The sequence below is a fragment of the Haliaeetus albicilla genome, chromosome 26 (assembly GCF_947461875.1).
Source record: "Haliaeetus albicilla chromosome 26, bHalAlb1.1, whole genome shotgun sequence".
Taxonomy (NCBI): domain Eukaryota; kingdom Metazoa; phylum Chordata; class Aves; order Accipitriformes; family Accipitridae; genus Haliaeetus; species Haliaeetus albicilla.
In genome coordinates, this window is record NC_091508.1 from 8,097,376 (window position 1) to 8,110,684 (window position 13,309).

Genomic DNA, 13,309 nt, shown 5'->3' on the forward strand with positions numbered 1-13,309 from the left:
CTTTGTGCCCTGGGCTTCCAGGGAAGTGAGGCCTTGGGGTCAAGACTTCCTGCCTTAATGCCAGACATTTGCCTGGCAGAGTGAGCTCCTAGAAACTGGCCTGTGGGCTCTGCTGGGCAGAGGCATAGCACCCACTCCCAGGCAGGACCTGGCACCCCGCTGCAGGGGCTCGGCACAGCCCTGCAGCCACAGGGCCCAGAATAGTTCATCTTTCCCTGGAGCGCGGTCAGGAGCTGCCTATGCCCACCTGGTTCTGCCTGTCACTGTGATCACTGCCCTTGCTGCCCTTTCCAGACTGGGATTAAAATTCCTCTGAAGCAGCCAGATGGATGGGGCTATTTATATTTCTGTTTTTCCATGGCCTCTTTCCTCCATCTGCACCCCATGAAGGGCAAGGAGCATCCCTGCTTGGGCTCTGCAGGGAATTGCAGCCAGAAAGGCAGAAATGTCTCTCTCAGACCAAACTGGGAGCAATTCTCCACTGGGGAAGGCTGCAGTGCTGCGAGCACACCTTCTTCCCAGGGTCCCTCTGGTTTGTCAAATGGAAAATGCTGTCCATTTAAGAAACCAGGGCCAGGGCTCAGACAGAGGCACTGCTTCCTCAATTACCACATCCAAAAGCAGTGGCCATGCCAAGTGTCCCTGTATGACCGTGACCCATACAAGTGCCAGTTCCTTGTTGGATCTGAGGGCAGCAATGCTAAGAGCAGAGACCTAAGCATTGCAATTATCAGTGTTATCAGGGCCCTGTCTTCAAGGTTTTAGCTAAGGCAACTCAACACCACTCACCTCCTTCCATATCAGTGACATTCCCCCTAGCCTGTCCCCAAGAGCCTGTCCTTGTAATCCCAGACATGTAAATACGACTATCGTGAGGATCATTCAGGTATGGAGGGACTGCAGAGCCACATCTAGCAGCCAGTGGTGTGGTGGGGTTATCTCCCTTGCTGCAAATGGAGGAGAAATGGGGGAAGCCCACTGCAAGCTACAGCAGCCCTGCAGCTGCCAAGGCCCAGGCTGGATCCAACCTGGAGCCCCAGCACTGCAAAAGCTAATTCCTTGCCCTGCTTCATCCAGCAGGACAGATTCACGCTCCAGGGTCTCTGACTGGCAGGGATCTCCCTCTAAAAATCCCTTGTCCAGAATCAAAAGGTCCCTTTGAGAAGCCCAAACCAGATGAACAGTGCTTTGGCCAGCTCCAGCGGTACTTGCCCACGATGTGCAGCCAGTGAGCAGCGAGGTTCAAACCTGGGCCAAGGGAGAGCCAGCAGGCAGTCCCCTGGGACCTGGCTATGTTCCCTCCATCCTGGGAGAGGCAATAATTGCAAGTTTTCTTACAGTACCACCTGACTGTTGTGCTTTGAAGAACCAGCCACATACACGGAGCTAGATCATCCTGATCTGTCCTGCTGGTGTAACCCCTCTAGTACAAGGAAAATTCTTGGCATGGCCAATGTGGAGGTTCTATGCAGTGATCCATCAGTGGTGGCTGGAGGAATCCCCCACCACCTCCTACAGCTGTAGGTCCAGTTGCCCTGGCTTATCTGGCTGTAAACTGTGGGCAAGTGCTGATGTTAGCAGAGCTAGAGAAGCCAGGCTGCTGACTATGAAGACATCTCATAAGCATCTTTGTCAGCGAGGTGAGGTGCTGTAGCCTTTCAGTGGGGCAGGTCAGGGCAAACTCTCTCTGGATTCTCCAAGTGGTATGGCAGGACATACTAGCAATGAAACTCATGTGGCCACAAAGCAATATCCTGAGCCAGGGCAAACTTACTGCCGCCTCTGGATACCAGCAGAAAGAAGCTATAGGGTATTTTGTCCTGGCAGACTTTGTACAAGGTCAAGCACCGCATGCCCTGCACCTGGTGCAGACCCCCCCTTCACGTGCCCAGGCTGATTTGAGAAAAAATCAGTCATGCACTTTGCACAGATCTGGTGCCGCCCATGTTGCAGGTCAGCATGGACACTGTACACTCACGACCCAAGTGGCCACCCTGTGCCTACACCATGAGGGAGACATGGTAGACCCTGCAAGCCAGGCACAACTCCACTGACCTCACTGAAGCCCTGGCCAGTTTCTAACAGCTGAGGACCCACTCTGTGCCACCAGCACCCACCATCCCCTCATCAGCCCCAGAATTCAGAGCTGGCTACCCACAGTGGGAGGCTGCTTAGGGAAGGGTGGCAGGGCTGCCTGGGAGAGCTGGGATTGGGTGTATGAACAGCCTAGCCTTCAAAAGCCACTATAAAAAGATGCAGGTCTTTATAACACACCGGGCTGCTACACACACATGCTTCAGCCATGTTAGGGGACACAGAGTAACCTGACCTGTGGGTGCTGAATGAGCTGTAGGAATAACAGCATGCACCATGCCAATGCAATGCAACATGACACAGCTCCAGCCTGCTCAGCAATGTCAGCTCCCAGTCCCTATGGCCACACAGGGCTCTCCAAAATGAGCCCCAGCTCCATGTCTCTAGTATCTCCTCCCAGGGAATAGGGGGAACAGGGCTTGGATAAAGCCTCCCAGCTGGCCAAAGTGGGGGATAGATGGTAAGGGGACAGTGACCGTAACACAGACAGACAGCTACTCCTGCTTCCCAGCAAAAGACAGCCACATGCAGCAGGACTCATGGCACTCGCACTCCTCCCTGACCCCTCCAAACTGTCCCCAGCTTTCTGCCCTCCTCCATGCCCTCTGTTCCTGCTCCTGCACCATCAGTCCCTGCACCTCCTCTAGAGCCTCTCAGTCTGGCCCTGCTTCCCTTTCCCCCTGCAGCTCTAGCCCCCATCACCTCACACCACCCTTTCGCTGCTAGGCTGAGGGGTGGCCCTTGCCATGGCTGAGGCAGTTGTCACAGATCACAGGAGGTTGGAGGCTGGCAGGGATCTCTGGAGATCACCTAGTCCAAGCCCTCACTACTCAAAGCAGGGCCAGCTTATAGTGGGTTGCTCAGAAATTTGTCCATGCAGGTTTTGAATTTCTCCAGATTCCACAACCTCCCTGGGCAACCTGTGCCAGTGTTTGACCACACTCCCCAATAAAAATGGTTTTTGTATGTGCACCAATGGGTTGACTGGGATGCAAGCATAAAGTGCCTGCACCAGGACATGCAGGGCAGGTAGCTGTGCTGCTGAAGTCTTTCATAAGGACTTTTAAAACATAAAACACCCATAAGGGTGTTCTCCAGAGGCTTGCAGCAACCATGCTTTGCAAAAACAGAGTAGCTCTGTGTCTTTCTCCCCTTCCCCTGAATGTACATGAGACAAGCCCTGCAGATGTAAGAGGGAGAAGGGGACAGGACAGCTAATGAATGTATGGGAGGGAACATAGTTACAGCAATCTCATAGGCTCCCCATCCTTTGGAAATCAAGATGAAAATGAAGGCTGGAGCAGAGGAAGGCTCTTTTGAGTATGTGGTGGGAAACCTTGGTATCCAGCATGGGAAGGGCACAGTGGAAGGCAGGCATGCCCCTCTGGGCTGCTGCGAACCATGTCCAGGAAGAGACATTGAGACAAACAATTCTGCTTCTCACAGTGGCCTCTGTCATAGCATGGGGAGCACTTGGGAGGGGGACACATGCAGGAAAGAATTTGGAAGAGTTTTTGAATCATTTGCACAAATTTTTTAGAGCAGGTGGTTGGACTAGATGATCTCCAGAGGTCCCTCCACCCTCAGCTGTTCTGTGATGCTGGGATTTTCCTGCCATATCCCCCAGCCACAGCTCCTTCTTTCCCATAAACAAGTGACAGACCTGGGTTTGACAAACCCCAGGGCTGCAGAGACAGGAACCAAAAAAAAGCAATAAACCTCTCCATCAGCTATGCAAGCATGGAGTGGCCAGGCCCTAAGACAAGTTGTTCCCCATTGCATCTCCCTCACTTGCTGTCCACAGCTCCTCATTACCTCACGTCCCTTCCCTGTCACACCAGCTGTCCTACGTCTGGTCAGATGCCTATGGGACACCTTGGTGGCATTCCTGAGGGTTGTCCCTGGACTAGATGCTCTAGGTCTGCTTGGTTTGAAAAGGCTTTGCTGGGTGCTACCACCTCTGCCAGCAAAACCATGGACAGGAGAATGATTTGGACACAGTACAGACAATGGCTCAGCTGATGCCTGTCAGACCCAGGGTGTGGAGAGCCCAACTAGAGGAAGAGAAATCCAGAGGAGCTGCAGCTAATCTGCCCTTCTCCAGGGCTAGGAGCAGATGGTCAGCAAGGTCCCTTCAGAGGAAGCCTTGCTGTGGAGTTGGGGACCATGGGACATCCTGCTTGATGGAGCAGGTTTGGAAGCTGCTGTATTTTTACTGGCATTCAGGACAAGTGGTCAGCTCTGCTGGCCAAACTGGAGGGTGAGAGCTGTGCACCAGCAATGGGCATCAAAAGTCACAGCTGGGATGTGTGCAAAGGGGAGGTGAAATCCTCTTGCCAGCTCTTTCCACGGGGGAAGGAGCTTGAAAGAGGGCAACCTCATGACAGCTGTATATGAAAAGGCTCCCAGGGTGGCCGAGCACCCATGAGTAGGGTCAGGAAGGGACAGCAACGGGGAGATCAGACAGGCCTGGCTCAGGTGCCTACCCAAAACCCCAGGCCGAGCCATGGAGGCTGCCAGGCTTGCCAAGCCACAAGCTGGGCAGGGTGCCGGTCCTTGACAGTGGCCCCAGCCCAGAGTGAAGGGGAGGACTGAGGTAGGGGAAGCTCATACAGCTGCATCTTTATGTGCATCCCTCAAGATGCTGGGTGAAAGCGCAACAGTAGTTTCTGAAGTCCCACACGCAGAGTCTATGCAGGGAGATGTGCAGGCATGTGGTCTATTCTCACAGCTATTGGAGGACTCCAGGGAGATTAAGAGTGACCCCAGGCTCTAAGAAAGCCCCATGTAATCAGGACTTCCCTGCAGTGAGTGACCCATGCCAGCCTCAAGGGACAGACACCCAACAGCAGGTACTTGCTCTTCAAAAGCAGCACTGGACCAACAATCTCTGTTCAAGGACTGCTAGACATGAGTCAGACATAGACATAGCTGTTTTTGGGGCTACTGGAGATGCCCTGGGCTATATGAGACAGTCCTGGGGTGGCAGATGTTACACAGAACCCACAAGCAAGTCACACCCCTCCAGAGCAGCAGATGGAGGTCTGGGACACCTGCAACAGCATCAGATGCCCATATTCCTGTAACTGAACGGTGGGATTTTTGGAAGCACACTCCTTTACATTAAACATCTGTTCTACCTAAACATAATAACAAAGAGCCTACACATAGGCCATTACATGTGTTATTAAGAGTGTCTTCTGTACAGCTTGAGCTCCAGCCCCCCACTCACCATGTTCTACCTGATAAGCTTACAAAGCACATGGGACTCAGCCCAACTGCTTTTGGATGCTCTGAAAGGGTGGCCTCCCTCTAAACAGTCACCCTTTGGTCCCATTAGTGAGGAAAAATAGGTACGTAGTGTGTGCAGCATGTAAGACACCACCCATCAGAAATGCAGGAGGAAACCAACTGCCCTAGCAGGCAAACCCTACTCTGAATTTGCCTTTATATCTCTGTTGACCAGAAATGGAGTCCAGGCAGCCAGCTCACATTTCTGAACTTGCTTGCTCCTGGAGCAAGACTTCTAGTGAAAGACAGTGTGATTTGGAGCTCAATGACAATTTTGGAAACTCAAGTCAAAGTGAAAATAAATGCTGTGAATTTTTGATTGAGTTGAAAAGTCAAGATCATTTCAGCAGGGTCAAAGAAAATATTTTGATTTTGTTAGAATTAGACAAAATCAGACAAAAACAGCATTACAAAAAAAATCTTCTGGATCAGAAGAAATCTAATCTAAAAAGAATAATAATGAAATATGTTGAAATTAAACAACTGTATTTCTTCCAGGATAAGGTGAAACAGATTCGTAGAAGATTTATGGGTTATTAAATATACTTTTTTCACACACACCCCCAAAATGAGCTCTGGTTAACAAAGCTTTCATGAGACTAATTCTAAATCTAGTGTAAACTCTGTGTGCAAACCTTCCCCGCGTGGTCCTGGAATGACAGTCACACGCGTGGCTGCTCTCCAGGTTTTCTAACCTTGTGGGAAGAAAGTGGCAGCAGGGGTCTCCCAGGAGATCCTCCCTTCCCAAGACTCTCCTTGCTGGTGACCCTCAGCTTTAAAGCAGAGTGGCTTTCACTCCATTAAGGGCCTGGGATACAGGAGGCTTCTCTGAAGGAAGGTCGGGCTGGACAGGCCCCTGCATACCCATTAGCGGTGAGCTCTGATGAGACTAAGCCTCGATCCTACCTCCACAAATAACGTGGGGCAATGTCCTTACTGCTCTGACTCAGTTTCCCCTCACTCGTTTTGCCTCCTCAACAATTTCAAGGTCTTTCTTAGATAAACTCAATCCTCTCTGGAGAGTACTGGGCAATGAAGAGAGGCAATGAAGAAAGTGACAGGGGGAGATTAAATGCATTGCAGGATCTTTCTGCTGCAGGAAGAAACGCCTTCAACAAGCCTTTGTCGCACTACCTGTGGGCCCCATGCAGAGCACAGCCTGATAGCCAAGGTGATGGGGGTCTGGCTCAGCTCTTAGCTGGGATTGCTCCTACAAAGCCACCAGAACATGATGCCAAAGGGACATGCAGAGCAGGGATGAAAGAACAGAAGCCTGGCACTGCCAGGCTCCTGATACAGAGGCTGTTGGCATGGCAACAGGCTGAAAAAAACCCCCAATATGACAATAGGATATAGCATAAGGAATCTCATATACAATAAATATAAATAGATGAAATCTCATTTACACGTGACATTACTCAGTACACCCCTGCCTGCCTCCCGTTTATGGGAAAGGCTGTTGGTCCTTCTTGGGCAGCAACAGCCCCTGCCTAGGAGCACTGCGAGACGGGCTGCTGCCAGGCTGTCCCCCTGTCATGCCACACTGCCACGTGCTGCTGGGCTTTCTCCAGGTCTGCGCAGGCTTCCTGGTCTCAGCCAAATCCCAAAACCCCTCCCAGAGGGAAGCCCCCATCCCTGCTGCCCTCACCTCCTGCTTTCCATGTTCAATCTGCCCCAGTTTTGCTGTGCCTCTGTCCTGTTTTTTGGCTGGGACAGAGTTAAATGTCTTCCTAGTAACTGGTACAGTGTGGTTTGGATTTAGTGCGAGAATAATGTTCATAACACTGATGTTTTAGTTGTTGCTAAGTAGCGCTTATCCTAAGTTAAGGATTTTTCAGTTTCCCATGCTCTGCCAGCGAGCAGGTGCACAAGAAGCTGGGAGGGAGCATGGCCAGGACAGCTGACCTGAACTAGCCAAAGAGATATTCCACACCATAGAATGTCATGCTCAGTATATAAACTGGGAGGAGTTGGCCAGGAGGACTGGATCACTGCTCGTGCATCAGTCAGCAGGTGGTGAGCAATTGCATTGTGCATCACTTGTCTTGGGTCTAATTTCTTTTTATTATATTCCTTTTCATTACAATTATTATATTTGTATTATTAATATTGGTTTGGGGGGTGTTTGTTTTTTTCTTTTTTTTTTTAATTTTAGTTATTAAACTGTTCTTATCTCAACCCATGAGTTTTAATTTTTTCCCCTGATTCTCCTCACCATCCCACTGCGAGGGGGGAGGAGTGAGCGAGCAGCTGCATGGTGCTTAGTTGCTGGCTGGGCGACAGTCTCTTTAATCTCCCAGCTAAGATAACCGCACCTTTCAAATCCTGTTATGCTCCCTTGGCCAGGGAAAATGCCAAAACCAGCATCTTGAGCTTAATTCTGCCCCAGGCTCGCAGGTGTTAGAGAAGCTGGTCAGACAGCACACCAGGAGGCTGAATGAACAATCCAGGAATTAACTCTCTGTGGGTATTTTTAATTACCCTCCTCTGTGGGCCTATCTTGGTTTTATTTTTAAAAGACATAATAACACACTGCCAATAGTGACCTCTCTTCTTCTTTTTCCAAGGAAATGACAAGTAAACACTATCTTCACTGCCATTAAAAGCCTGTTGAGAGGGAAAGAGACAAAAGCAGTTCAAGGAACTAAAAATTGCACAACTAAAACCTTACTTTGTATTTTGTATCTTAGTTTCTTTGACTGCTTTAATATTTTTCCCTGCAGAGTCCCTAAGGAACAGGCAAAAAACAGAAAAGTGCTTTTTTAAGACACAAGTTGCCAGCCATACCTGCACACAACACACCCCACCCCAACTCTGAGTCCTGAAATTGGCAGAAGAGAATATTTCATTAAAACAGGGCGTATTTCGATGCTTTGATTCAGTCACCAAGCTCAGAATCTCAATGGATCTGAAGAGGGGAAAGGGGTGGCAAACTAATAGTGCAAACTGGATCACATCAAAGCAACTTGTTCCAGGCAAAATGGAGTGTCTGGGAAAATAAAAAATGGAATAACTGATTGGAAAGGAGCAACTTCTCTGCTTAACAGAGATTTTTTTTTCCCCCCTCTTAAACAAAAACAGCAAAAATTAAAATATAGTTTTGAAATGAAAGGTCAGAAAACTCTATTCCAAAAATGCTGAAACAAAACATTTGAGCCTTTCTGGAACAGGATGTTTCCTTTTGGAAGTGTCATGATAAAAAATTGAGGGAATTCATTCTTTCTTTGGCATCAATTCTTCCTTTCTGTGTACCTCACGCACCAATCTGCTGCCTTTGATCTCAACCTAGGGGTGGTTTCAGTCCCTCTGAAAACCTGTTTTGCAGCAGTTTCTCCACCACTCTGCCTCCCCCTGACTTTGCAGCATCTCTTGCTGGACCAACAACACCTGACTGCACCCCACAGGGCAGCAGCAGATGTCCCCACTACAGGTATTATGATCTTGCACCCATGCCACACTGAGCAACCAGCTCTGCAGAGCCCTCGAAGCCGAGCGCCTCCCAGCAGGACAGCAGGGAGAGCTGTGCCTTACCAGGCTGGAGTTGGCAACGTTGGTGTCATCCTCGGGCATCGGCAGGTAGACGGCCAGTGCAACACAATTGGCAAAGATGGTCAGGAGGATGATGATCTCAAAGGGTCTGAGAGGAAGAATTAAGGAGTGGAGACAGGAACAAAAAAGCAAGTACAGCCCTGCCCCTGCCCTGTCCTGTCCTGGTATGTGTGGGGAAACCCCACTGGCTATGGGGAAATAACCTCCCCCCAGGGCAGAGTACCAGAGAGAGCAGTCAGACTTCCTCAGTTGCTGCCCGTTTCTCATGTCCCCAGGGAGGGAGGGAACGGCCAGGATGAGATGCAGGGCCTGGACACTCAGCACATGGCTGCTGGAGAGGGGCAGCTTTGGCACAGGACCTATAGGGAGGGGGCACAAATTAAAAGGCCGCAGTGAAGGAATAATGAAGGGATGGGAGAGTTGGCAGTCTCCCCCTCCTCATCTTTCAGTGAATCATCCTGAAGGGTCAGGACCCTCTTGCATAACGTAGGCACCTAACCAAAGCATCACACTTCGGAGTGCACTGGCCCTGGCTCCCTCTGTACTCAGCATCTAAGGGAGATGTTGTTGAGCAGCAGATCTCAAGTGGGTCATGTCTCCCTGACCAGAAGGTATCTGGGGCAAGACAGCTCAGCCAGGGTCTCCTCTAGCAGAACATCCAGCTGCTAACACCCCTGGGTACCCTACAGCCTCAGTGCCCCAGTGTAGGCAGTGCTCCTGTGACTGTCCCCAGGAGTGCCACAGGCTGAAAGTACCCAGAGTCCTCAGCCTGAGCTCCGTCCCACTCCCTAGAAGGTGGAATTGTGCTGTTTGGGCCCTATGACATCTCTGAACAAATGGGGTGACCTGCTATTTCCCCCTGAAGGCCTTAGGACAGGCACTTGGTCACTCCCAGACTCCTCCTGCTGTCACTGCTCTGCTGGGCCACTGAAACCTCATGGTCAAGCTTCAGCTATCATGTTCCTGAAGCCCCAGAAGAGCTCAGACTCTGGCTTCAGGGCCTCATCCACAGCCAGGCTCTCACCCCAGGGACCCCACTCTCTGTTCCTCCCAGCACGGTCCAAACCTGCCATCCTATGGTACCCTGGGAGTGCAGTAGACATCTGGTCAGAAGGCAGCCATCTTCTTTTGCTGCCCCTGTGCTGGTCACATCCAGGCCCTGCTGCAGCTCTGAAGTGCTTGTGCCTAGCCAGGGCACCATGCAGCTATGCACGTACCTAAAAGCAAAGGAGTCTTTTCCACTCATCTAGCGGTCTTGTGCTGCCAGCTCTCTGGGTACAGCATGATGCAAAAACCTCCAAGAAACATTTTTGGCCACAATGCTGATCTCAAAAGTTTCCTGGCCAATAATGTTTCTTGGTGAGTACATCTCAGTTGCTCCGATCCAGTTGCCTTGCCTGTACCCCTGGAAGCCACTGAAACTAAAAGCAGATGGAGGAAATGAAAATATTTGTCCAGCTGCCCACTGGGCCAGAGCCACCTACAGTGTAAATTAACAAATAGTGATGTTAATCACCACACTCCCCTCCAGCCCCTTCTCTTCTCCACAGTCCTACGAGCCAACATCCACACTTATGACCACAGCCAGTGTCTACCCCCATAAACAGTTTTGAGATCTCTCATCCCCATCCCCACTTGTAAGTACTAACCTGCCACCATGGGCAAACTGATCAATCTCATGCAGCGGGTACAGAGGTTCCAGTACAAGACAGGATTTCCCAGCATCCCCATCTCACTTTGGATAGATCTTCCAAAGGAGAACAGCTCCCAGGAACATGCTCTGTGGGAACACCTACAGCTCAGCCACTGATGCCACTACAGAGCCCAGCACAGCCCTCAAAATTCAGTACCCCAGCAGAGAGGACCTGCAGCCATAGTGACGCTTCCCTACACCATGGCTAATCAACTAATAAGCTCAGCTTTCCGGATAACGATGCTGAGGCCTGCCTTGGGCTGTGGTGGCCAGACCACTGTCAAATCCAGCATCATGGGCCAAGGGGCACCTAGGGAACATTCTCTCCATATTGGCCTGCTGAATTGGCCAAGTGCTGTCAGTTGTGTCTTACACTCACCACACGTTATTTTGCCTTTTCTAGACCTTTCAAGCCATCAGCTTGATGATACTTTAAAAACTAAAGTCAGCTGGAAAAGCTGTTCCCCTCTGTGTTCCAGGTAATGGGGCAGAGCCCAGGGGTTAGAGGCTTTTCTGCCTGCTCCGACAGGGTAAGATGAGCAGCCCACCTTGAAGGGTGATGTATCTTGTAACTGGAGCTGGAATCAGCTTGCTGCTTGCACATCTGTGAGTCTGGCACTGTTATTAGGTAGAAATGCAGTGGGACAGATTGAACCAAAAAAGAGGCATGTAGTGTCACTGGGCACAGTGCCTCTGCCTCTTGCCACTAAGCCAGAGCCTCAACATCCTCCTCCTCTTCTTGTCCTGCAATCTCACTTCTTCCTCTCCAGCAGCCTCCTGCCACACAGCATCCAAGGGTCCCAGCATCTGCCTTGCAGCGGGAATTAGGCCCTTAGTGCCTTGCAGCTCTGTGGTCCCCCAGGGTCCCCAGACTCCTCACCCATCTGCCTTGAAGTCCTCCTGGCTGCAAAACGACCTGGAGTACCAGGGTGACACCACAAAGCTAGACATGTCCCATCAACTTGCTGGGCTAGCTGTCAAGCACACAATACCCAGCAATTTGCAGAGTACCCAGATTTCCTTGTGCTAACAAACATGTTTTTTGAGATGTGAGCAAATTTCAGCATAAAAAACCCTCTGCCTCAATCCAGCCTGAGTTTCACCTACTCTAGGCTGAGTGCACTGATACTCCCCACTCTCCAACTGCCTGGAAAAGACCCTGTCCCACTCCTGTGGCTCAGCTTTTTGCTCTGACAGCAGAAGCGATACAGCAGAGATGGGCCCAAGGAACAGGAATGTGTACTGCCATACTGAACCCAGATGCCAGGTATCCCCAGAGAAAATGGTCACAGCTAATCTTCCCTTGGCAGCTTGCCTGGCCCTGAAGACGATAACAACCTGCAGGAACTGGAATGGCCCTGTCATGCCTTGCAAACCCTGATCCCTGAATGAGGGCAGCCAAGTGCATTTGGGTATAAATACAGCCAGACACAAGAGAGGTGCTGGAGAAACCTGATGCCCTGGATCATTTGTCCTGCACAGGTCAGAACCACATGTACCTGCAACCTTGCTGGTGGGACACCCACCTCTCCCCTCCACACTCCCCTTCCAGGGCTCCAATGTGGGAAAGACCCCCACTGTGCTACACACTCTCTCTGGCATGTGTTGGCCCAGGAGGAATGTGTTTGAGCATGTTAGAAGATGTAAGTCCTATTTCCAGCTCTTCCCCTGCGACTAGGGTGTATGCACAAGTTTCTTCCATACTCAGTGCCTATTTAAGACACAGACACAGCTCCCTTCCACGTGCTTGTAGAACAGCCCAGTGCTCATACCAGAGAAGCAGAAACAGAGTTCCCCAATTTTAGCCCTGCTCCCTCTCCTTGAAGGACAGAGACCGCCTTTGCAGTGAAGGAACAAGGGCTCAAAATCGATGGCCAGCACAGTAGCACTAGAGGTGTGAGCATGCTCTAAGTGCCTGCAAATGGGCATCCTGGGCTTTGAAAAAGATGGCATCTCTGGCAGTGTGGGGGCATGGTTTTGGTGTCTCCACGGCACTATGTGTATAGCAACACAGCCAGCCTAAGGCAACCAAGCCACCTCCAAGAGGAGCAAAGCCTGGACAGGGCTGGGATGATCCTGCTAAGGCCAGGAACATGCAGCTAGGTTCAGCAACTGAAATAAGAAAAGTTGGAGTGGAAGAACTGGATTTGCTGGAAACATCCCCAAATTCCATCATTTTTGCTTAAGCCCAAATGTTTTGCTGAAGCCAAAATGAAATGTTTCATCTCCCATCCTCTTCCCTTCCGTAAACCACAGGTGAACAAAGCATTATCTAATGGCCTAATATAGCTCCTGTATTGGTGGCAGAACCATGACATTTGGTATTTCTGAGCTATAACGCCCCAGTGAAAAGATGGCCAATCAAAGAACAACCAAACAAAACCCATCACTAAATTAAGCCAGAGGCACAGAGAGAGACTGTTCCTCTGAACAGTATCACTCACAAAAGCTTTCACCTGTGAAAGCAGTGCCAGGGAAGGATGAGAAAGCGGGGCTGAGAGGACAACAGTGTCAGCAAAGATTTGGGGGATGCTGGCCAGCCCCCACCACAAGGGCAGGGAGCAGCTGCAGGATCAGGCAAGCAGTGACACACACAAAGAGCCATCCCAAGCAGCTCACCATGGTCTCCCTACCCACCCCCAAACCTGTCCCTTGGGGCAGCCTTTTGTCCCCAGCTCCATC

At 50.6% G+C, this 13,309-nt stretch overlaps 1 protein-coding gene across 6 annotated transcripts in view; it reads right to left on the reverse strand.

The window, feature by feature from the left end:
• The window catches only part of CACNA1S (calcium voltage-gated channel subunit alpha1 S), a 56,364-nt gene that overhangs the window by 40,079 nt on the left and 2,976 nt on the right, over positions 1-13,309 (reverse strand). For all 6 annotated transcript variants that reach the window (XM_069771249.1, XM_069771246.1, XM_069771247.1 and 3 more), the window contains one exon: positions 8,917-9,022. In XM_069771249.1, coding sequence (XP_069627350.1) covers positions 8,917-8,955 — 39 coding nt within the window. In that variant the 5' untranslated portion in view covers positions 8,956-9,022. The remainder of the gene's footprint in view (positions 1-8,916; positions 9,023-13,309) is intronic.